This window comes from Harmonia axyridis, chromosome 6, assembly GCF_914767665.1.
Source record: "Harmonia axyridis chromosome 6, icHarAxyr1.1, whole genome shotgun sequence".
NCBI lineage: Eukaryota > Metazoa > Arthropoda > Insecta > Coleoptera > Coccinellidae > Harmonia > Harmonia axyridis.
The window spans coordinates 22875132-22896292 of record NC_059506.1 but is presented as its reverse complement, the minus strand read 5'-3'; the positions used below and the strand labels follow the sequence as shown (position 1 = coordinate 22896292).

The 21161-nt window shown below is 39.5% G+C and overlaps 1 protein-coding gene and 43 non-coding genes across 45 annotated transcripts in view; all 44 read left to right on the top strand.

Moving 5' to 3' along the window:
* The first annotated feature begins 5449 nt into the window (after window positions 1-5449).
* On the top strand, window positions 5450-5521 carry Trnag-ucc. The gene has a single exon. It is a non-coding gene; the product is annotated as a tRNA-Gly (tRNA).
* Window positions 5522-5595: 74 nt separating this feature from the next.
* On the top strand, window positions 5596-5667 carry Trnag-ucc. Its single transcript has one exon. It is a non-coding gene; the product is annotated as a tRNA-Gly (tRNA).
* Window positions 5668-5741: 74 nt separating this feature from the next.
* On the top strand, window positions 5742-5813 carry Trnag-ucc. The gene has a single exon. It is a non-coding gene; the product is annotated as a tRNA-Gly (tRNA).
* A 74-nt stretch (window positions 5814-5887) lies between these two features.
* Trnag-ucc lies at window positions 5888-5959 on the top strand. The gene has a single exon. It is a non-coding gene; the product is annotated as a tRNA-Gly (tRNA).
* A 74-nt stretch (window positions 5960-6033) lies between these two features.
* On the top strand, window positions 6034-6105 carry Trnag-ucc. The gene has a single exon. It is a non-coding gene; the product is annotated as a tRNA-Gly (tRNA).
* A 74-nt stretch (window positions 6106-6179) lies between these two features.
* Window positions 6180-6251, top strand: Trnag-ucc. The gene has a single exon. It is a non-coding gene; the product is annotated as a tRNA-Gly (tRNA).
* Window positions 6252-6325: 74 nt separating this feature from the next.
* Trnag-ucc lies at window positions 6326-6397 on the top strand. Its single transcript has one exon. It is a non-coding gene; the product is annotated as a tRNA-Gly (tRNA).
* A 75-nt stretch (window positions 6398-6472) lies between these two features.
* On the top strand, window positions 6473-6544 carry Trnag-ucc. Its single transcript has one exon. It is a non-coding gene; the product is annotated as a tRNA-Gly (tRNA).
* A 74-nt stretch (window positions 6545-6618) lies between these two features.
* On the top strand, window positions 6619-6690 carry Trnag-ucc. The gene has a single exon. It is a non-coding gene; the product is annotated as a tRNA-Gly (tRNA).
* A 74-nt stretch (window positions 6691-6764) lies between these two features.
* On the top strand, window positions 6765-6836 carry Trnag-ucc. The gene has a single exon. It is a non-coding gene; the product is annotated as a tRNA-Gly (tRNA).
* Window positions 6837-6910: 74 nt separating this feature from the next.
* On the top strand, window positions 6911-6982 carry Trnag-ucc. The gene has a single exon. It is a non-coding gene; the product is annotated as a tRNA-Gly (tRNA).
* A 74-nt stretch (window positions 6983-7056) lies between these two features.
* Window positions 7057-7128, top strand: Trnag-ucc. The gene has a single exon. It is a non-coding gene; the product is annotated as a tRNA-Gly (tRNA).
* A 74-nt stretch (window positions 7129-7202) lies between these two features.
* Window positions 7203-7274, top strand: Trnag-ucc. Its single transcript has one exon. It is a non-coding gene; the product is annotated as a tRNA-Gly (tRNA).
* A 74-nt stretch (window positions 7275-7348) lies between these two features.
* Trnag-ucc lies at window positions 7349-7420 on the top strand. The gene has a single exon. It is a non-coding gene; the product is annotated as a tRNA-Gly (tRNA).
* Window positions 7421-7494: 74 nt separating this feature from the next.
* Trnag-ucc lies at window positions 7495-7566 on the top strand. Its single transcript has one exon. It is a non-coding gene; the product is annotated as a tRNA-Gly (tRNA).
* A 74-nt stretch (window positions 7567-7640) lies between these two features.
* Trnag-ucc lies at window positions 7641-7712 on the top strand. Its single transcript has one exon. It is a non-coding gene; the product is annotated as a tRNA-Gly (tRNA).
* Window positions 7713-7786: 74 nt separating this feature from the next.
* On the top strand, window positions 7787-7858 carry Trnag-ucc. Its single transcript has one exon. It is a non-coding gene; the product is annotated as a tRNA-Gly (tRNA).
* Window positions 7859-7932: 74 nt separating this feature from the next.
* Window positions 7933-8004, top strand: Trnag-ucc. The gene has a single exon. It is a non-coding gene; the product is annotated as a tRNA-Gly (tRNA).
* A 74-nt stretch (window positions 8005-8078) lies between these two features.
* Trnag-ucc lies at window positions 8079-8150 on the top strand. The gene has a single exon. It is a non-coding gene; the product is annotated as a tRNA-Gly (tRNA).
* A 74-nt stretch (window positions 8151-8224) lies between these two features.
* On the top strand, window positions 8225-8296 carry Trnag-ucc. The gene has a single exon. It is a non-coding gene; the product is annotated as a tRNA-Gly (tRNA).
* Window positions 8297-8371: 75 nt separating this feature from the next.
* On the top strand, window positions 8372-8443 carry Trnag-ucc. Its single transcript has one exon. It is a non-coding gene; the product is annotated as a tRNA-Gly (tRNA).
* Window positions 8444-8517: 74 nt separating this feature from the next.
* Window positions 8518-8589, top strand: Trnag-ucc. The gene has a single exon. It is a non-coding gene; the product is annotated as a tRNA-Gly (tRNA).
* A 74-nt stretch (window positions 8590-8663) lies between these two features.
* Window positions 8664-8735, top strand: Trnag-ucc. The gene has a single exon. It is a non-coding gene; the product is annotated as a tRNA-Gly (tRNA).
* Window positions 8736-8809: 74 nt separating this feature from the next.
* On the top strand, window positions 8810-8881 carry Trnag-ucc. The gene has a single exon. It is a non-coding gene; the product is annotated as a tRNA-Gly (tRNA).
* A 74-nt stretch (window positions 8882-8955) lies between these two features.
* Window positions 8956-9027, top strand: Trnag-ucc. The gene has a single exon. It is a non-coding gene; the product is annotated as a tRNA-Gly (tRNA).
* A 74-nt stretch (window positions 9028-9101) lies between these two features.
* Window positions 9102-9173, top strand: Trnag-ucc. The gene has a single exon. It is a non-coding gene; the product is annotated as a tRNA-Gly (tRNA).
* A 74-nt stretch (window positions 9174-9247) lies between these two features.
* Trnag-ucc lies at window positions 9248-9319 on the top strand. The gene has a single exon. It is a non-coding gene; the product is annotated as a tRNA-Gly (tRNA).
* Window positions 9320-9393: 74 nt separating this feature from the next.
* Trnag-ucc lies at window positions 9394-9465 on the top strand. Its single transcript has one exon. It is a non-coding gene; the product is annotated as a tRNA-Gly (tRNA).
* A 74-nt stretch (window positions 9466-9539) lies between these two features.
* Window positions 9540-9611, top strand: Trnag-ucc. Its single transcript has one exon. It is a non-coding gene; the product is annotated as a tRNA-Gly (tRNA).
* Window positions 9612-9685: 74 nt separating this feature from the next.
* Trnag-ucc lies at window positions 9686-9757 on the top strand. Its single transcript has one exon. It is a non-coding gene; the product is annotated as a tRNA-Gly (tRNA).
* A 74-nt stretch (window positions 9758-9831) lies between these two features.
* Trnag-ucc lies at window positions 9832-9903 on the top strand. The gene has a single exon. It is a non-coding gene; the product is annotated as a tRNA-Gly (tRNA).
* Window positions 9904-9977: 74 nt separating this feature from the next.
* Trnag-ucc lies at window positions 9978-10049 on the top strand. Its single transcript has one exon. It is a non-coding gene; the product is annotated as a tRNA-Gly (tRNA).
* A 75-nt stretch (window positions 10050-10124) lies between these two features.
* Trnag-ucc lies at window positions 10125-10196 on the top strand. Its single transcript has one exon. It is a non-coding gene; the product is annotated as a tRNA-Gly (tRNA).
* Window positions 10197-10270: 74 nt separating this feature from the next.
* Window positions 10271-10342, top strand: Trnag-ucc. The gene has a single exon. It is a non-coding gene; the product is annotated as a tRNA-Gly (tRNA).
* A 74-nt stretch (window positions 10343-10416) lies between these two features.
* Window positions 10417-10488, top strand: Trnag-ucc. Its single transcript has one exon. It is a non-coding gene; the product is annotated as a tRNA-Gly (tRNA).
* A 74-nt stretch (window positions 10489-10562) lies between these two features.
* Window positions 10563-10634, top strand: Trnag-ucc. The gene has a single exon. It is a non-coding gene; the product is annotated as a tRNA-Gly (tRNA).
* Window positions 10635-10708: 74 nt separating this feature from the next.
* Trnag-ucc lies at window positions 10709-10780 on the top strand. Its single transcript has one exon. It is a non-coding gene; the product is annotated as a tRNA-Gly (tRNA).
* Window positions 10781-10854: 74 nt separating this feature from the next.
* Window positions 10855-10926, top strand: Trnag-ucc. The gene has a single exon. It is a non-coding gene; the product is annotated as a tRNA-Gly (tRNA).
* A 74-nt stretch (window positions 10927-11000) lies between these two features.
* Window positions 11001-11072, top strand: Trnag-ucc. Its single transcript has one exon. It is a non-coding gene; the product is annotated as a tRNA-Gly (tRNA).
* A 74-nt stretch (window positions 11073-11146) lies between these two features.
* Window positions 11147-11218, top strand: Trnag-ucc. The gene has a single exon. It is a non-coding gene; the product is annotated as a tRNA-Gly (tRNA).
* Window positions 11219-11292: 74 nt separating this feature from the next.
* Window positions 11293-11364, top strand: Trnag-ucc. The gene has a single exon. It is a non-coding gene; the product is annotated as a tRNA-Gly (tRNA).
* Window positions 11365-11584: 220 nt separating this feature from the next.
* Trnag-ucc lies at window positions 11585-11656 on the top strand. The gene has a single exon. It is a non-coding gene; the product is annotated as a tRNA-Gly (tRNA).
* A 76-nt stretch (window positions 11657-11732) lies between these two features.
* Trnag-ucc lies at window positions 11733-11804 on the top strand. The gene has a single exon. It is a non-coding gene; the product is annotated as a tRNA-Gly (tRNA).
* A 3517-nt stretch (window positions 11805-15321) lies between these two features.
* Window positions 15322-21161, top strand: part of LOC123682980 (protein winged eye) — a 186377-nt gene continuing 180537 nt past the window's right edge. For both annotated transcript variants that reach the window (XM_045621842.1, XM_045621843.1), the window contains exon 1: window positions 15322-15611. In XM_045621842.1, coding sequence (XP_045477798.1) covers window positions 15609-15611 — 3 coding nt within the window. In that variant the 5' untranslated portion in view covers window positions 15322-15608. The remainder of the gene's footprint in view (window positions 15612-21161) is intronic.

Here is a 21161-nt window from a genome sequence, read left to right as displayed (position 1 = left end):
TTGAGATATGTGATCAAATTCGTTGAGGCTACAAGGATAACTGGAGTGTGAATGATTTTATAAAAAAAATTGAGATATCTCGTTAAAACACAACATGTTGAATTGAAGAATTACCGTCAATATGTAGAATCTAGCCTTGAAGTTTTGGACTTTTGAAGTAGACACCCTCTATATATTCACCTCAAATTTATAACTATAAATTTGAGGTGAGATAAATTTGAGGGTGTCTATGAAGTGATTCAACTGAATCACTTCATAGAACTTCGTTATCATAGTTTTATGGAGTGAATCTTCATTTAGCAATGCAGATTTTATTGCTCAAAAGAAGATAATCCGACTAATTTTCAACTTGAAACCTGTGGAGTCCAGTAGACTTCACAGACTTGATGATTTTGCTAAATAATGGCTTATGTGCAAGACTAATCAGGAGGACATTCATCAAAAGTATTGTTTCATACACAATTTCAGTAAATATTACAATACTTTCAATCTATTTCACCATTTCTTTATTGTGTCTTGTACTATTATTGATATATCCTTATGTATGTCAATGCTATTCAGGATAATACCAACCCGCGCTTTATTGAAAACATCCATCAGTTTCGAAAATATTTTGTTCAAACCTGACTCATCTGATTCCACGGGACGCCACTGTCTCCCCAGCTAGACGTCCGCAAGGATGAAAAAGCGAATCTTTCTCACGAGACAGAAAAGGATGAGATTAGTGTAGTATGAAATTAAGAGTCCACATAAAAAACAACGAGAATTCGTGGAAGTCCTCTTTCAAGATTGGTGTTATGTAACATACAAACTTTGAATAGAAAAAATGGGTTTTGTTCAACTCAGATTGAATCACTTATTTATTCAGTTGGTGAATTCATCAGCGACTTCGGTTACCAGAATAGATATTATCCTAGTTTATCACGTCTTCGTTGCATCAAATATGGGATTAAATGAGAAAGAAAAACTTCAACTGAAATGCTTTTCTTTAGTAGTAGCATTCCACATCATTTTATGTGAAATCTTGAATGGTTTTTTGAGTTGTTATTGAGTATATTATAGAGATATCACAATTGAGGGTTCTCAATTTTAATACCTATATCGTCTTATATACAGGGTCTCCTGAATTGAAAGAACAAAGGAAAATGAGAGATCTATTGCATAGATTTGAGAAAAAAAGAAAAAGCCCGCAAATGCTTTGTTTTCGAGATTTAGAGTGTTTATTGTAGTCCGACTTTTTGTGATGATTATAGCAGTTTATTGAATCTTCATTAATATTCGATACACATTGTGTAAATCAGTGAAAAAACTCATAATTAATTTATTGTCACAGCTTTCTAACAGGATTTTATAAAAATTTGCATTCTCCTGAGGTTTACCACATAAATGTTTGGGCCAAAATTTTTTTTTTATTTTGCTGAACTACCAAGAGCTCACCAAAAAAAAATTCTGTCACTGTCACTTGAAAAGTTGCCTTCTACAGAGCCCTCAGTTGCCAAAAACAGTTTTTTTCTGAAGAATAACAAAACAAAACAATTCAATAGTCAAACAATATCCGATAAATAGGTAGGTAGTATTTACTATTGCCTATAATGAATTAGCTCTATATTGCCAAAAAAAAATCAGGCAAAGCAGGGCGGCGAAATTTTATTTTGCCATGGCGCCAAACTGTCTGGCGGTGGCCCTGATGAGAACAGTTTACTTATCAGTCTTATCAAACAAAAGGAAATATAAACTCCCTCAATCTATGTGGCACAATGCATTCTTCTCCTCAAAAAAGTCATCATTCAACAGTTATTTCGATCTTGTGTAACCACATAATAATCCCGTATCACAGTAGGCCTTTTTCGTGCCTATTTTTATGTCTATTTCTGGGCTGATTTATGACAGATGTCCGTCACGATTATGCTAAGCCTTCTTGACGCTTCTTTATGGACTACTTACGGAGCTGCAAACATTTATGTTATTTATATGTATTTCCTTAGTTAAGTCCAAGTTCTCTGTTATAGGAAATACATCTAGATTTTCGAAAATCAATAAAGCAACTTATAATATTATGATTTATTTTGAGGTTATGTTCATGCTTGTTCACACATAATCGAGATATTAACATCATATTGTCTGTATTAATACAATGGACTTATTTAGTGATGTTGATAATACTATATTTGACACGATAGAATTAAAATATAGAGCAAAACTGATGAATCAGTGAAAAAATTTTGAAAATCCATCAATAAATGACTGAGAAATAGATTATTTAAATTTACGTATTTTAGCGCGGAACGTCTTTGGTCTGTGACGTCACGGCTCTTGCCTGTGATCGCTACACCATAAATTACGTTTAAATACTTAGCCGCGCCAAGGCTCTCGCGCCGTTTGTAGTTGTACAGTGTAGTTTTAACACGAGTTTTGTTTTTATGTCACCATAATGGAAGAAGGCTTCGTGAAAGGACAAAATGACAATTTGCCTAAAATAGATATATTCGCAGTGATGGAGTTTTTTTCTTCAAATCCATCTTATGTTATTGCAGAAATAAAAGGAGTTAAACTTTTCAAGTAAGTATCTACTTTTGAGTTTGCTTCATCATGGTTCAACTTATAACGATGATTTATTTAAAAAACGTTTCATAAACAGTTTGTAGTTGAGTACTGGTTGTTGAAGTCTATCAATGGCAAAACATATTTATGTGAGGAGTAAAAAGTGAAAAGAGAAAAAAGTAATTTATATGTATGTATATAGTAAGTTATTTCAGCCATCGTGTAACGATTAACGAACAAAACACGACACGAACGGCACAAGTGATTGTACACCAATGAATTCGTAAGCACTCTGCGAATACCTGTCGTCTAGTGTGTGACGTCACGACACTCACACGTACTATGAAATTATTCTTCCAAGCGCAACTTCAAAGTCCCATAACTTTTTCATTTCTAGATATATTTCAATGATTCTTCCACATTTTTGTTTCATTTTACTTAAATTTTTAGAATTAATCCTTAACAAAAAAATGAAAACTAGTCCATTATACATAACAAACAACGAAATATAAAGTAAAATTAATATTTGTTGTGAACGATGGATGAATAAGAATGGAAGATAGGCTCCCGCATTTACCTATTATCATCCAGCTTTGCATTGATATAGGTATTGTATGGAATTGGGATTTGCAAAGGATATCCCCCATGCTGGTAGTGCAGTTATTGTGGAACAATAAACATCAAAACCACATATTTGTTCATTCAAGTACAAGTCATATTTTCATAACTGTATCTGCTATGCAGTTGATTATGCCTGCATGTCGAAATTCCTAGTCATAAATTTTCCTATTTTTTGCATTCCTCTTCAACTTAATTGAAAAAAATTGGTTTAATATTCGGCATTTCACATGCGATAATGAACATACGTTCATTATTATCTAAGTCGACTAAATGAAGTTTCATTATGCGCTTGAAATTTAGAAAATCAACGTGCGATGGTGGTGCGGCCATCACTTTGCCACTTTTTTATTGAATTCCAGCTCGTAATGCCATGGAAACAACGTGCGATGGTGGTGTAATGGTCAGCATAGTTGCCTTCCAAGCAGTTGATCCGGGTTCGATTCCCGGCCATCGCAATGCCACTTTTTTTATAGATTTCCAGTTATCGTCTCGAATTGCCTGAGCCGCTCGTCATGCTCTGAAAACAACGTGCGATGGTGGTGTAATGGTCAGCATAGTTGCCTTCCAAGCAGTTGATCCGGGTTCGATTCCCGGCCATCGCAATGCCACTTTTTTTATTGATTTCCAGCTATCGTCTCGAATTGCCTGAGGCGCTCGTCATGCTCTGGAAACAACGTGCGATGGTGGTGTAATGGTCAGCATAGTTGCCTTCCAAGCAGTTGATCCGGGTTCGATTCCCGGCCATCGCAATGCCACTTTTTTATTGATTTCCAGCTATCGTCTCGAATAGTCTGAGGGGCTCGTCATGCTCTGGAAACAACGTGCGATGGTGGTGTAATGGTCAGCATAGTTGCCTTCCAAGCAGTTGATCCGGGTTCGATTCCCGGCCATCGCAATGCCACTTTTTTTATAGATTTCCAGTTATCGTCTCGAATTGCCTGAGCCGCTCGTCATGCTCTGAAAACAACGTGCGATGGTGGTGTAATGGTCAGCATAGTTGCCTTCCAAGCAGTTGATCCGGGTTCGATTCCCGGCCATCGCAATGCCACTTTTTTTATTGATTTCCAGCTATCGTCTCGAATTGCCTGAGGCGCTCGTCATGCTCTGGAAACAACGTGCGATGGTGGTGTAATGGTCAGCATAGTTGCCTTCCAAGCAGTTGATCCGGGTTCGATTCCCGGCCATCGCAATGCCACTTTTTTATTGATTTCCAGCTATCGTCTCGAATTGTCTGAGGGGCTCGTCATGCTCTGGAAACAACGTGCGATGGTGGTGTAATGGTCAGCATAGTTGCCTTCCAAGCAGTTGATCCGGGTTCGATTCCCGGCCATCGCAATGCCACTTTTTTATTGATTTCCAGCTATCGTCTCGAATTGTCTGAGGGGCTCGTCATGCTCTGGAAACAACGTGCGATGGTGGTGTAATGGTCAGCATAGTTGCCTTCCAAGCAGTTGATCCGGGTTCGATTCCCGGCCATCGCAATGCCACTTTTTTATTGATTTCCAGCTATCATCTCGAATTGCCTGAGGCGCTCGTCATGCTCTGGAAACAACGTGCGATGGTGGTGTAATGGTCAGCATAGTTGCCTTCCAAGCAGTTGATCCGGGTTCGATTCCCGGCCATCGCAATGCCACTTTTTTTATTGATTTCCAGCTATCGTCTCGAATTGCCTGAGGCGCTCGTCATGCTCTGGAAACAACGTGCGATGGTGGTGTAATGGTCAGCATAGTTGCCTTCCAAGCAGTTGATCCGGGTTCGATTCCCGGCCATCGCAATGCCACTTTTTTTATTGATTTCCAGCTATCGTCTCGAATTGCCTGAGGCGCTCGTCATGCTCTGGAAACAACGTGCGATGGTGGTGTAATGGTCAGCATAGTTGCCTTCCAAGCAGTTGATCCGGGTTCGATTCCCGGCCATCGCAATGCCACTTTTTTATTGATTTCCAGCTATCATCTCGAATTGCCTGAGGCGCTCGTCATGCTCTGGAAACAACGTGCGATGGTGGTGTAATGGTCAGCATAGTTGCCTTCCAAGCAGTTGATCCGGGTTCGATTCCCGGCCATCGCATTGCCACTTTTTTATTGATTTCCAGCTATCGTCTCGAATTGCCTGAGGCGCTCGTCATGCTCTGGAAACAACGTGCGATGGTGGTGTAATGGTCAGCATAGTTGCCTTCCAAGCAGTTGATCCGGGTTCGATTCCCGGCCATCGCAATGCCACTTTTTTATTGATTTCCAGCTATCATCTCGAATTGCCTGAGGCGCTCGTCATGCTCTGGAAACAACGTGCGATGGTGGTGTAATGGTCAGCATAGTTGCCTTCCAAGCAGTTGATCCGGGTTCGATTCCCGGCCATCGCAATGCCACTTTTTTATTGATTTCCAGCTATCGTCTCGAATTGCCTGAGGCGCTCGTCATGCTCTGGAAACAACGTGCGATGGTGGTGTAATGGTCAGCATAGTTGCCTTCCAAGCAGTTGATCCGGGTTCGATTCCCGGCCATCGCAATGCCACTTTTTTATTGATTTCCAGCTATCATCTCGAATTGCCTGAGGCGCTCGTCATGCTCTGGAAACAACGTGCGATGGTGGTGTAATGGTCAGCATAGTTGCCTTCCAAGCAGTTGATCCGGGTTCGATTCCCGGCCATCGCATTGCCACTTTTTTATTGATTTCCAGCTATCGTCTCGAATTGCCTGAGGGGCTCGTCATGCTCTGGAAACAACGTGCGATGGTGGTGTAATGGTCAGCATAGTTGCCTTCCAAGCAGTTGATCCGGGTTCGATTCCCGGCCATCGCAATGCCACTTTTTTATTGATTTCCAGCTATCGTCTCGAATTGCCTGAGGCGCTCGTCATGCTCTGGAAACAACGTGCGATGGTGGTGTAATGGTCAGCATAGTTGCCTTCCAAGCAGTTGATCCGGGTTCGATTCCCGGCCATCGCATTGCCACTTTTTTATTGATTTCCAGCTATCGTCTCGAATTGCCTGAGGCGCTCGTCATGCTCTGGAAACAACGTGCGATGGTGGTGTAATGGTCAGCATAGTTGCCTTCCAAGCAGTTGATCCGGGTTCGATTCCCGGCCATCGCAATGCCACTTTTTTATTGATTTCCAGCTATCGTCTCGAATTGCCTGAGGCGCTCGTCATGCTCTGGAAACAACGTGCGATGGTGGTGTAATGGTCAGCATAGTTGCCTTCCAAGCAGTTGATCCGGGTTCGATTCCCGGCCATCGCAATGCCACTTTTTTTATTGATTTCCAGCTATCGTCTCGAATTGCCTGAGGCGCTCGTCATGCTCTGGAAACAACGTGCGATGGTGGTGTAATGGTCAGCATAGTTGCCTTCCAAGCAGTTGATCCGGGTTCGATTCCCGGCCATCGCAATGCCACTTTTTTATTGATTTCCAGCTATCATCTCGAATTGTCTGAGGGGCTCGTCATGCTCTGGAAACAACGTGCGATGGTGGTGTAATGGTCAGCATAGTTGCCTTCCAAGCAGTTGATCCGGGTTCGATTCCCGGCCATCGCAATGCCACTTTTTTATTGATTTCCAGCTATCGTCTCGAATTGTCTGAGGGGCTCGTCATGCTCTGGAAACAACGTGCGATGGTGGTGTAATGGTCAGCATAGTTGCCTTCCAAGCAGTTGATCCGGGTTCGATTCCCGGCCATCGCAATGCCACTTTTTTATTGATTTCCAGCTATCATCTCGAATTGCCTGAGGCGCTCGTCATGCTCTGGAAACAACGTGCGATGGTGGTGTAATGGTCAGCATAGTTGCCTTCCAAGCAGTTGATCCGGGTTCGATTCCCGGCCATCGCAATGCCACTTTTTTATTGATTTCCAGCTATCGTCTCGAATTGCCTGAGGCGCTCGTCATGCTCTGGAAACAACGTGCGATGGTGGTGTAATGGTCAGCATAGTTGCCTTCCAAGCAGTTGATCCGGGTTCGATTCCCGGCCATCGCAATGCCACTTTTTTATTGATTTCCAGCTATCGTCTCGAATTGCCTGAGGGGCTCGTCATGCTCTGGAAACAACGTGCGATGGTGGTGTAATGGTCAGCATAGTTGCCTTCCAAGCAGTTGATCCGGGTTCGATTCCCGGCCATCGCAATGCCACTTTTTTATTGATTTCCAGCTATCATCTCGAATTGCCTGAGGCGCTCGTCATGCTCTGGAAACAACGTGCGATGGTGGTGTAATGGTCAGCATAGTTGCCTTCCAAGCAGTTGATCCGGGTTCGATTCCCGGCCATCGCAATGCCACTTTTTTATTGATTTCCAGCTATCGTCTCGAATTGCCTGAGGCGCTCGTCATGCTCTGGAAACAACGTGCGATGGTGGTGTAATGGTCAGCATAGTTGCCTTCCAAGCAGTTGATCCGGGTTCGATTCCCGGCCATCGCAATGCCACTTTTTTATTGATTTCCAGCTATCATCTCGAATTGCCTGAGGCGCTCGTCATGCTCTGGAAACAACGTGCGATGGTGGTGTAATGGTCAGCATAGTTGCCTTCCAAGCAGTTGATCCGGGTTCGATTCCCGGCCATCGCATTGCCACTTTTTTATTGATTTCCAGCTATCGTCTCGAATTGCCTGAGGGGCTCGTCATGCTCTGGAAACAACGTGCGATGGTGGTGTAATGGTCAGCATAGTTGCCTTCCAAGCAGTTGATCCGGGTTCGATTCCCGGCCATCGCAATGCCACTTTTTTATTGATTTCCAGCTATCGTCTCGAATTGCCTGAGGCGCTCGTCATGCTCTGGAAACAACGTGCGATGGTGGTGTAATGGTCAGCATAGTTGCCTTCCAAGCAGTTGATCCGGGTTCGATTCCCGGCCATCGCAATGCCACTTTTTTATTGATTTCCAGCTATCGTCTCGAATTGCCTGAGGCGCTCGTCATGCTCTGGAAACAACGTGCGATGGTGGTGTAATGGTCAGCATAGTTGCCTTCCAAGCAGTTGATCCGGGTTCGATTCCCGGCCATCGCAATGCCACTTTTTTATTGATTTCCAGCTATCGTCTCGAATTGCCTGAGGCGCTCGTCATGCTCTGGAAACAACGTGCGATGGTGGTGTAATGGTCAGCATAGTTGCCTTCCAAGCAGTTGATCCGGGTTCGATTCCCGGCCATCGCAATGCCACTTTTTTTATTGATTTCCAGCTATCGTCTCGAATTGCCTGAGGCGCTCGTCATGCTCTGGAAACAACGTGCGATGGTGGTGTAATGGTCAGCATAGTTGCCTTCCAAGCAGTTGATCCGGGTTCGATTCCCGGCCATCGCAATGCCACTTTTTTATTGATTTCCAGCTATCATCTCGAATTGTCTGAGGGGCTCGTCATGCTCTGGAAACAACGTGCGATGGTGGTGTAATGGTCAGCATAGTTGCCTTCCAAGCAGTTGATCCGGGTTCGATTCCCGGCCATCGCAATGCCACTTTTTTATTGATTTCCAGCTATCGTCTCGAATTGTCTGAGGGGCTCGTCATGCTCTGGAAACAACGTGCGATGGTGGTGTAATGGTCAGCATAGTTGCCTTCCAAGCAGTTGATCCGGGTTCGATTCCCGGCCATCGCAATGCCACTTTTTTATTGATTTCCAGCTATCATCTCGAATTGCCTGAGGGGCTCGTCATGCTCTGGAAACAACGTGCGATGGTGGTGTAATGGTCAGCATAGTTGCCTTCCAAGCAGTTGATCCGGGTTCGATTCCCGGCCATCGCAATGCCACTTTTTTATTGATTTCCAGCTATCGTCTCGAATTGCCTGAGGCGCTCGTCATGCTCTGGAAACAACGTGCGATGGTGGTGTAATGGTCAGCATAGTTGCCTTCCAAGCAGTTGATCCGGGTTCGATTCCCGGCCATCGCAATGCCACTTTTTTATTGATTTCCAGCTATCGTCTCGAATTGCCTGAGGGGCTCGTCATGCTCTGGAAACAACGTGCGATGGTGGTGTAATGGTCAGCATAGTTGCCTTCCAAGCAGTTGATCCGGGTTCGATTCCCGGCCATCGCAATGCCACTTTTTTATTGATTTCCAGCTATCATCTCGAATTGCCTGAGGCGCTCGTCATGCTCTGGAAACAACGTGCGATGGTGGTGTAATGGTCAGCATAGTTGCCTTCCAAGCAGTTGATCCGGGTTCGATTCCCGGCCATCGCAATGCCACTTTTTTATTGATTTCCAGCTATCGTCTCGAATTGTCTGAGGGGCTCGTCATGCTCTGGAAACAACGTGCGATGGTGGTGTAATGGTCAGCATAGTTGCCTTCCAAGCAGTTGATCCGGGTTCGATTCCCGGCCATCGCAATGCCACTTTTTTATTGATTTCCAGCTATCATCTCGAATTGCCTGAGGGGCTCGTCATGCTCTGGAAACAACGTGCGATGGTGGTGTAATGGTCAGCATAGTTGCCTTCCAAGCAGTTGATCCGGGTTCGATTCCCGGCCATCGCAATGCCACTTTTTTATTGATTTCCAGCTATCGTCTCGAATTGCCCGAGGCGCTCGTCATGCTCTGGAAACAACGTGCGATGGTGGTGTAATGGTCAGCATAGTTGCCTTCCAAGCAGTTGATCCGGGTTCGATTCCCGGCCATCGCAATGCCACTTTTTTATTGATTTCCAGCTATCGTCTCGAATTGCCTGAGGCGCTCGTCATGCTCTGGAAACAACGTGCGATGGTGGTGTAATGGTCAGCATAGTTGCCTTCCAAGCAGTTGATCCGGGTTCGATTCCCGGCCATCGCAATGCCACTTTTTTATTGATTTCCAGCTATCGTCTCGAATTGCCTGAGGGGCTCGTCATGCTCTGGAAACAACGTGCGATGGTGGTGTAATGGTCAGCATAGTTGCCTTCCAAGCAGTTGATCCGGGTTCGATTCCCGGCCATCGCAATGCCACTTTTTTTATTGATTTCCAGCTATCGTCTCGAATTGCCTGAGGCGCTCGTCATGCTCTGGAAACAACGTGCGATGGTGGTGTAATGGTCAGCATAGTTGCCTTCCAAGCAGTTGATCCGGGTTCGATTCCCGGCCATCGCAATGCCACTTTTTTATTGATTTCCAGCTATCGTCTCGAATTGCCTGAGGCGCTCGTCATGCTCTGGAAACAACGTGCGATGGTGGTGTAATGGTCAGCATAGTTGCCTTCCAAGCAGTTGATCCGGGTTCGATTCCCGGCCATCGCAATGCCACTTTTTTATTGATTTCCAGCTATCATCTCGAATTGCCTGAGGCGCTCGTCATGCTCTGGAAACAACGTGCGATGGTGGTGTAATGGTCAGCATAGTTGCCTTCCAAGCAGTTGATCCGGGTTCGATTCCCGGCCATCGCAATGACACTTTTTTATTGATTTCCAGCTATCGTCTCGAATTGCCTGAGGCGCTCGTCATGCTCTGGAAACAACGTGCGATGGTGGTGTAATGGTCAGCATAGTTGCCTTCCAAGCAGTTGATCCGGGTTCGATTCCCGGCCATCGCAATGCCACTTTTTTATTGATTTCCAGCTATCATCTCGAATTGCCTGAGGCGCTCGTCATGCTCTGGAAACAACGTGCGATGGTGGTGTAATGGTCAGCATAGTTGCCTTCCAAGCAGTTGATCCGGGTTCGATTCCCGGCCATCGCATTGCCACTTTTTTATTGATTTCCAGCTATCGTCTCGAATTGCCTGAGGGGCTCGTCATGCTCTGGAAACAACGTGCGATGGTGGTGTAATGGTCAGCATAGTTGCCTTCCAAGCAGTTGATCCGGGTTCGATTCCCGGCCATCGCAATGCCACTTTTTTATTGATTTCCAGCTATCGTCTCGAATTGCCTGAGGCGCTCGTCATGCTCTGGAAACAACGTGCGATGGTGGTGTAATGGTCAGCATAGTTGCCTTCCAAGCAGTTGATCCGGGTTCGATTCCCGGCCATCGCAATGCCACTTTTTTATTGATTTCCAGCTATCGTCTCGAATTGCCTGAGGCGCTCGTCATGCTCTGGAAACAACGTGCGATGGTGGTGTAATGGTCAGCATAGTTGCCTTCCAAGCAGTTGATCCGGGTTCGATTCCCGGCCATCGCAATGCCACTTTTTTATTGATTTCCAGCTATCGTCTCGAATTGCCTGAGGGGCTCGTCATGCTCTGGAAACAACGTGCGATGGTGGTGTAATGGTCAGCATAGTTGCCTTCCAAGCAGTTGATCCGGGTTCGATTCCCGGCCATCGCAATGCCACTTTTTTATTGATTTCCAGCTATCGTCTCGAATTGCCTGAGGCGCTCGTCATGTACTGGAAACAACGTGCGATGGTGGTGTAATGGTCTGCATAGTTGCCTTCCAAGCAGTTGATCCGGGTTCGATTCCCGGCCATCGCAATGCCACTTTTTTATTGATTTCCAGCTATCGTCTCGAATTGCCTGAGGCGCTCGTCATGTTCTGGAAACAACGTGCGATGGTGGTGTAATGGTCAGCATAGTTGCCTTCCAAGCAGTTGATCCGGGTTCGATTCCCGGCCATCGCAATGCCACTTTTTTTCATGGATTTCCAGCTATCGTCTCGAATTGCTTGAGGCGCTCATCATGCACTGGAAACAACGTGCGATGGTGGTGTAATGGTCAGCATAGTTGCCTTCCAAGCAGTTGATCCGGGTTCGATTCCCGGCCATCGCAATGCCACTTTTTTATAGATTTCCAGCTATCTTCTCGAATTGCCTGAGGCGCTCGTCATGCTCTGGAAACAACGTGCGATGGTGGTAGATTTCCAGCTATCTGACGGGCTCGTATGCTATGGGTTGAATAATATGATTTTTACATTTTTACATACTGAGCTAGTTTGTCCAGCAGGAAATATGACCAAATTTTATTTTTTTGACCTTTCGGGCTATCTACCATGAAATAGTTTCATTTAGGCACAGGACCTCGCCAGCACCGGCATACCGGATATTTTGCCGGGGTGCCCAATTGTAGGGGCGCAAAGTCAGTTGATAAAACAGCACTCTACTTTTCGACGAAAAAATGAAGATTTCTCATTGGAAATACCACTCTTTGTTGTAAAATAAAAAATTGCCAAGCGCTAATTTTATTGAAATCGAAAAGGCGCTCCCAATTAGATATGAAAATACAAATAGTAGATACTGAAGTGCACCTTTAAAAACTCCATCTCTTCAGTATAGAGCGTAGTACTTCTCAACAATGCAGGACGTGTTTTGATGAAATCGACAAAACGTTCTTTAATGAATTGTTAAAGGTGATTTTAAGTTAAAAAATACGATTTCATATGAAATTCAGAAGATACCAGAGAAATTCATATGGATTAGGCAAAGCAGGTCGGCAAAATTTTATTTTGCCGGGGCGCTAAGATATTTGGCGGCGACCCTATTAAGAGGCACTCATTCAGATATATATCTAATTAAAGCAGTCGTTTCCGTGTATGACTAGGCAAAACTAGTTATATGCGAAAAGATGATTTCTTCTTCTTCTTTAGAATTCTAACAAATTCGATTTTGATAGACTACTCAGAAATGTCATTCTCAGTTCTGAACTGAATAAAAAATTAGCTGACGAGTAAGATGTCTCGAATGAAATTGTCGATTTTGGGATTCATATATTCTGCATTATTTGTCAAAATAACATGAAAGATGTTTTATAATATATTTTTAGTTTCAATTTCTAAGTATCAATAACACCATCGAATCCAGTGTTTTGATTGCTTTCAATTTTTAATCAGAAAATATGGAAATTATGGGAGTCGATCCTACTCCAAAATTATCTCGAACAATTCAGATTCGTCTATTATTTCCAATAAAAAAACCGTTAGGACAAGTCAAGGATAAATAATTTTAATTTCCTTGAATTTTTTAAAATTTCCGTTTTGGAATAAGTAGTAGGTACTGGTTTGGATTGACTATTATTTTATAATTTAAAATATAATAAATTTTGATAATTCGATCCAAAAACAAAAATAATTTCTTTTTTACTTTTTAATATTCTGATAACAATTATGTATACGAAACTCTTTCTCAGTTGGGTACACAAATTCCGCCTTTCATTTGATTTTTTCTCTTGACGTTTCTTTCTAATATCTATCCTGGATTTTAAATCTTTCTTTCTCAATTCAATGCTTCTTTCGTCTGTGGAATGTCCGGCACTGGCACTCAATTTTGAAATATTCATCAAATCTTATTCTTTTCAAACTATTTTTTGAATAAAAGTCCCTTACAAAACCCTCGAAATTTGTTCAAATCTGAAAAATTAATAAAAAAATTTCCGCATATGGAAACAAATTTTCAACTTATTTCCCATTTTTTTGCTCTTGTATCTTGTATTTTTCTTTTTTAACCTCCTCCTTTATTTTCTTACATTGTCTTGTTCGATTTCTTTCCAGAAATATTCTTCGGGAATTTGTTGGATGAAATGTTCTTGCAAAAATTTTGTATACACTCTGCATTCGATGAATGATTTGGTTCTTGTATTTTTAAATATCTGTTCATTTATTCTAGTACTGCTTCTCTAATATTCTCTGAGAAATTTGTCTCCTGTCGTTCAATATTCATTATATTTTCTTTACAAATCTTTATTTCATCCTCCAATTTTTCCATTGTTTCATCAATATTTTCCAACTCTTCTTGAGTTTGTTTAATTTTGAGTTCAATATAATTTCTTCTTTCTATCATATTGTGAACTTCTATCTTCTCTCTTGCTTCATAATTCTCCAAATTTTTACATATTTCACTTTTTTCTTCTACTTGTTAGAAATTCTTCTTGAACTTTATTTTTCCTTGTATTGAACATTTCATTGAATTCCATCAATCTATTCCGAACTTTCTCATTCATTTTAGTTGAATTATTTCCAATATTCTTCATTTCTTCCTTCATTTTCTACAAATTTCCTTCCAAATTTTTCATCAAATTTTCTTTCATATTATTTGTATGAAATGTTAATTTAATTTCCAAATTTCCACCTGTATTTTCTTCATCCTCCTCCTCTCTAATCTTCGTTTTACGTCGTGTTTCCATTTTTTTAATAGATTGATGATATAACTAATTGATAATTTGCCCCACGTTGGGCGCCAATTGCTTTGGATCGATTATTATTTTATAATTTAAAATAGATTAAATTTTGATAATCCGATCCAAAAACAAAAATAAAACATTTTCAACTTTTTAATATTCTAGTAACAACTATACGAAACTCTTTCCCAGTTGGGTTCACAACTTCTGCCTTTCATTTGATTTATTCTCTTGACGTCTCGTTCTAATGGTTTTCTCGCTATCCTGGATTTTAAATCTTTCTTTTTCAATTCGATGCTCTTTTCGTCTGTGGAATATCTCTGGCACTGTCACCTAATTTTGAAATATCTATCAATCAAATCTTCTTCTTTTCAAACTATCTTTTGAATAAAAAAAATCCATAACAGTACCTCTCTGAAAATAGAATGAAAAATCTATCAATCCATCCGTCCATTCAATTCCGATATTTACATGGAATTCGATAAGAAAATCAGTTGTTACACTATTCTCAGCTCAAGAATACAATCCCTGAATCTTGAAAGCAAAAAATCAGTGAAGATAATTCTGAAATATCGATATCTGTAAAAATTGAAACCAACTCAATACATTATTTTTCTACATCCCAATAGTTTCAGAGTAATTAATTTTTCAATAGTCCTATCTCAGAAAAAAGTATTACAATTATTTATAGGAGTTATTAGTTACAGTAACTTGAAGTAGCTTTTTAAGTTACTGGAACCTAGATATTTTTGACAAGATAAACTTTGAACTTTGGTAGGTACTTGTTCTTGAATATAAAAAATATTGGATTCATAACCAACCGCAGATATTTCAAAAACAATATCTAATTTGATTCCTCAATTTCGGAATTTGTTGTCGACTTTTGATATTTTCTTCAATTTTTAAGATTCGAATAGGTATTAAAGTGTATGTCTACAATATGAAATATTTGATTTTCATTGTATCGAATATCAATACTATAGGATTCAGAGTATCGATACTTCAAAAAGTATTGCCCAAGCCCAACACAAGTCTGGCCTCACGAGAAGAGAGGACACAGAAGCACAAAGAACCAGAGACCCCAGGTTAAACCCGAGTATAGATCTCCTGCCGATCGTTTCCGTAAACGAACGAAGCCGAGCTGTTTTTCCTGGAGTTCTGCTTCCGAACACTAACGAACTCAGTGACCGTACAAGCGCGATCGTAAAGGGGTTATTTCGGTTATTGCCGCGCTTTCAAAAACCGGAAAATTTTTGAAAAATTCTGTGCGAATCGAGGAAAGTGCATTGTGTATGCCGCTACAACTCAAATTCGGGTTTTGTCGTTGATAGTAGCACCAGTGTTATGTGACTTGTGATTATCGAAGAGTTCAGAGGATTTTGAGAGTTGTGTTTCAGTGAAATTCGTTGTTTTTAGTGTTATGTAGAGGATTGTTGGATTTTAACCCCCCAGAGGGATTCTTGTATGGTAAGTATCGTTTTTTAAGTTACTGTTCGAAAGAGTATTTTATAATTTGACGCAAAAATAGATTCGTGGAATGTAAAGTCGATGGATTTTTAGAGAATCTACATCCGCAAGTCGAAAACATATTTTTTCGACAGATTTCAGTCAAAAAATGGGTAAAATGTTATATATGCCGATTTAATTATTGTATTGATAATTGAAAATGGTAAAAACAGAAAGAAAAATCTACTGTTGTCCGAAAAATAGCTAATCTGACAATTGTTAAAAAAAACGGGTTGAAAATTCATATACCTACCTACTCGAAAAAAAAAAATAGAGTGAAAGAGATTTGAAGGAGTTAATGCGCAGTTTGTGATGAGGAAATATGGTGGACATATTTGGAAGTTTGCAATGGTTACCCCCTGCTGTAGTTTGCTGAAGCAAATTGTGGAAATATGTGCGAATAACAAAAAAGTCTTGGGAATAAGGTGTCTGTTAAAACTTTTATATTTGTGTCATGAACTTTAACATACCTACGTACTTATTGTAATTCGTTTTTATAAGTATTTTTTTGTATACTTATTTGGAAGGTACTTATTTCATGTGTTCAAAATGACATTCTCTACGTATTTTTTGAATTCATCATATTTGTTTTGAAAGCGGTTGAAAGTATTCCAATATTAAGTTAAAAGTTGCATCTTTCCAGAAAATATATAACATTGAATGCATGTCTGTAATAGACTGAAGAACTTTATCATCTCTATTTTCTGAAATAAATCTTTATTACACTCTGTTCTTGATCATAAATGACGAAAAAAAAATAATAATAAATATACCAAAGTAGTAGGTAGGTATCTCGTAAAAGAAATAATCACCAAAGATTTTTTGGAATGTTTTTTCCTATAATGAACCTTTTCGGTTATTTTTGCATTTGACGTTTCTAAGAATTACAAGAATATCTATTTGAAAGCTCTTTTCAGTTCCGTCCGTTTTTTTTTTACCTCGGTTTTTACGCATGCTACCTACTCTTTTTGATATACCTACCTAGGTAGGTATGTCAGTTACTTTCTGAGTGCTAAAAATAGTTCCAAACACTCAAGTTAGAATTAATAATATTTTTGTCTAGGTATTTTTCATTTGTATTAATTTTCAAAGATTTGCTCATGTTCAAAAACTAGAAGTTACTTGTCATTAACGAAACGACGCTAAGCGCAAAAAAGATTGCTTCAAACATAATCATGATACTGTAAATTCGAAAGACATTGATATTTCATACTCATTAAACTCTCCATTCATCAGGAACTGTTCAATATCATGAAATCAAAATTGTAGAACCAGTTTTTGAAGACCATAATTTTCAGATGAAATGAGTAAAAATTGATGTAAAGTTAGGAGCTTCGAGAGCTAATTTTTGCATTCGCTTATTTGGAAACCACATAACTGTTTTTAGATATCTATGTTGTCTTCAACGTGCATTTCGCTCAAGAATAAACGAGGACCAAAAATTTCCTAATTTTTGTAAGATATTGTTCTTGAATTTTCTATGGTTCTGACACCGATGTTGACACAAAATTTGCAAGAAGCTTGGAATTGTTATTCAACTCGGTCGGATCTGTTGTTACTGAAATATTTGGTGGTACTGATGAAGCAATCAAAATGAAAATTTGTACAAAGCATGAAATCGCAAATCTTTATGAACACGCAAAATCTCAATCCGATTGGATTGAAATATTTCGTATTTCTTTTACAATATTCTTCTTGAATTTTTTATGGTTTCGAGTAGGTATGTGGTCAGCAAATCGTTATTTTATTTCATTTCAAAACCCAAAATCTCAACTCTGTTTCTGTGGTAATGGAAATATAAGGCTATTTTTTCCAAAACCTAATTTTCTTGAAATTTCTATAGTTCTGGTTGAACCGAGGGTTGAATGATCAACATGAAATTTGGTACGAGACTTGAAATTGTCATTCTGAACCATCGTTTTCGTCTAGATCAAATCGGCAATTTTTAAATGAACAGGATAACGAAATTTAAAACGGCTATATTTACGGAACTTCTAGTCGCATGTTCTCCAACGAACTGGTATGAGAAATATTCATTATTCTTTTCGGATGGAACATTCTTACTAGATTTGTTCACGCAACTGTGAAATATACAGTTTTTCCCAATAAGGAATGAAGAAAGACATATTTTCAACCTTCATTTTGGTTCATTTATTTGAGTACTGTAAAATTTTTGTGCATTGCCCTTAGTTTTTGGTCGAATCAATGATAATTTATCAAAGTATTTACCTACTAGGCACTAATATGTTGAATAGTACTTCATCGGATTTTGCCCAATTGTCTGTAATTTTCTCGGTAATTTCAGAATTTCAAACATGAAAGATGCCTTATTTTCATTAAGTGAAAATTATCGCCAACATGTATCTACAAATTTGTCAGATAGAGTGGAATAATTTCAGTGACCTATGATTATTTGACACTTCTTACATTTCGAGTGAAGGAAAGTCGAGAGGAAAGTTCAAAAAAATATTGAAGAAAATATTATTTCTCATGAAACAACCGATGGCAGGTTGCAGGTAGGTAGAGAAAACAGCAAAAATTCTTCTTAGCACAAATTTAAAAGTGAAGGAAAAATTCGAGAAAAATTCGAAGACAAATTATTCAAAATTTCCTATTTAACTCTCGAACGGAATGAGCTAGAGACTTGAGGCTTTTTAGGTTAGATCGAGGGTTAGATTCAATACGTTAATGAGCAAAATCTGCTTGTTGGTTCAGGAGTTATACCCATATGAAATTCTGTTTTCTCAATCTTCGAATTAAAATTCTGTTGTAAAATAGTGAAGATTGTTCCATTGGTAGATTATGTTTTTTTGTAGAATTTCGAACGTCATTCTGAAATTTTGTGATAATGTGTGAAGTTCATAGAATAAAATAAGTTATTTAAGAATTGAACTAGGTTGCTCTGAGGCGCAAAAAATAATCTATTGTTTTCAGATCTGAAGAATATCTTCTGAAGAATATTCGTAAATTCAATCGATTACATTTCAAACGTTAATTGCTGTCAAATGCTTTTACGGCTTTTGAATAAAATTGTTACCAAAATAGTGATAAATGATGCGATGTTGAAAGTATATCGTCATTCTATGTTTTCATGATAAACCACAGCGCAGGAAATAGAGACTTTGTATTCAGAAGACAGAATAAACTATGGAGAGTCAGAGTTTCGTCCAAAAATCGCCAAATTTGAAGGAGCGCGTGGTAAAGTCGATGCCTTTCTCTATTGGTCATTCGATTTTTGGTTGTATTTTTCGAATTATAAACTATAAGGATTCAGACTTTAAAAAAAAACTAGCGATAAAAACTCAAATTCTTTGGTATATTTACAACAAACAAGGAAGTGATTCATTCTCCCCAGAAATTGCGAAATCTATTCCAGCTCAAGATGGTCCCAAATCAAACTGCCCAAAAAACTAAATTAGTTCCAAAACAAACAATCAAACATTAGTAAATTATATGCTATCTGAATGCTATCATTTATAAACAGGTATATACCCTGGAGACTCCTCAATTTGCGTTGAGGTTACGAAACAAAGTCAGGTCAAGTTACGAAATACCATTTTGAGCTGCTTCCGAAAATTGAACCTTGTTAGAATTGCATTCCGGCCGACGGAGTTTAGGTGCCACAACCTCTCTACCTGGATCACCTAGAATTTAACTCAGAACGCCTCAGGTAGATAATCCTTCTTGGAAAAACTATTGACTAGTTGACTTCTAGCGGGTCCGAGATTTAAAAACAGTAACACCAGGCGGTTTAGCTCTTATCTGCATAAATAAGCCATATAATCAAGATTTTTAAGTAGGTCTCTATTGTTGTTTCCTTGCTTGGAATACTTAGCGTGACGTTGGATCTAGGAATGTTAGTTGGGCCTCAACGAGATAAGGACAATGTTTGAAACTTTTGCAGGGAAGTGATGCAAATGCGATACCTACTGTATTTGTAGTTTTGCTTCCTGGTCTGTCGATGGTAGAGGGCCAGCTTTTGCGATCAGTTATCGGATGAAAAAAAAATGTGGGTCTTCAATTTCGTGTCTCCCTGTGAGTCTGTCTTGCGGTTTGTCTGTTGGTTTGTGTTTTTGCAAATCCTTGTAACCGCCTGAACTTCTACAAATCTTATACAATTTCGATGGAATTTTGTAAGGGTGTCTAGTTTGGGAGATAGATAGTCTCATATAATGCTTAGCTTTTTTGTATTAAGGGTGCGTAATCGTTGAAAAAAAGGAAACGTGAAATTCTCGACGTTTCCAAATGTCCACTAATATATTCCGGTCCTTTGACAATTGCTCAATTTATTTTTGGACAAAAAGAGAGCAATCTATGTTATCTGGTTTAATTACGAAGTTACGTCGTTGGTAAATTATTATTATTGAAAAATTTGATGTTTAATGAACTTTTGTCCATTATGGTACCAAAACAAAAAAAAGTGTCATCATACATACTTATGTGCTATTGCTAAAAATGCGAAATATCGGTCGAAATCAAGAAATTTCATTGAATTGTAGGTAATAATAATCGTTAAGAAAAGATCTTCTCATTTTTTTTGTGTTAGATAGACTTAGAAAATTATTGATAGCTATTGTGATAATTGCTGGAAAAAATAAGACAAAACATCACCCAATATTTCGTATTCCGTGCAAATTTTAAATAGGATCATTAGAACCATAGAAAATTCAAGAATAATATTGGAAAAGAAGAATTCTCGGAAGTACTTAATATTTTGTGATAACATATTTGATCGGGTTGAGATTTTGCGTTTATATCTCAAAAAAACATTTCAAGTTTCATGTAAAATTTCGTAACCAGCAATCAGCATAGCTTAACCCAGTTTTCTCAAAATGTGGTGCGCGGCCCTTAAGAGGGGAGCACAAGAGATTGAAAATTAAAAGATAAAGATCAAATGCTGAGTAAAATGTTAAAACGAGATTTACAGAAAAATATTTTAGGGACTAACTAATGGCCGAGCTAATGGCTAACATGAGCTTGTTCTAAGGCGCAAAATTTCTCCAAATTTGGTTCCACGTTAGAGAAGGCCATTCTGTGTTAATTTTTCATTTGAAATTATTTCTGTATTTGGATTTCAAGGTAGGAAGTGCAGAAAATCCAATTTCACAAAGTCAAGATGTTGGAAAAGGCAAGAAAATCCTAAGCACTTTGGTTTTATAACAGAGTAGTGGTCACGAAGCTCAGTCCAGAAGTTTGTTAAAGATTTATTAACAAAGTTCGACTTTTGTAAGGTACTTGATGAAACATCTATCAGTTGTTCTTCTTCTTGCAGTGATATTCCAACAGGTCTATTTTCAAATGAAGTGTAATTGTGTAATTTGAATTCCTACGTCTGATGATAGGGGGAGCAAAAATTTTCGAATTACTACAGGGGGGCCTGAAGAGCCAAAGTTTGAGAACCGCTGACTTAATCAGAACCTTCCAAACTTTAAGAAGGGTTTTAGAAATGAATTTCCCTCGGATTTCAAAATAATTACGAATTCAATCGTGTTGAGGTTTTTGCGTGTAATA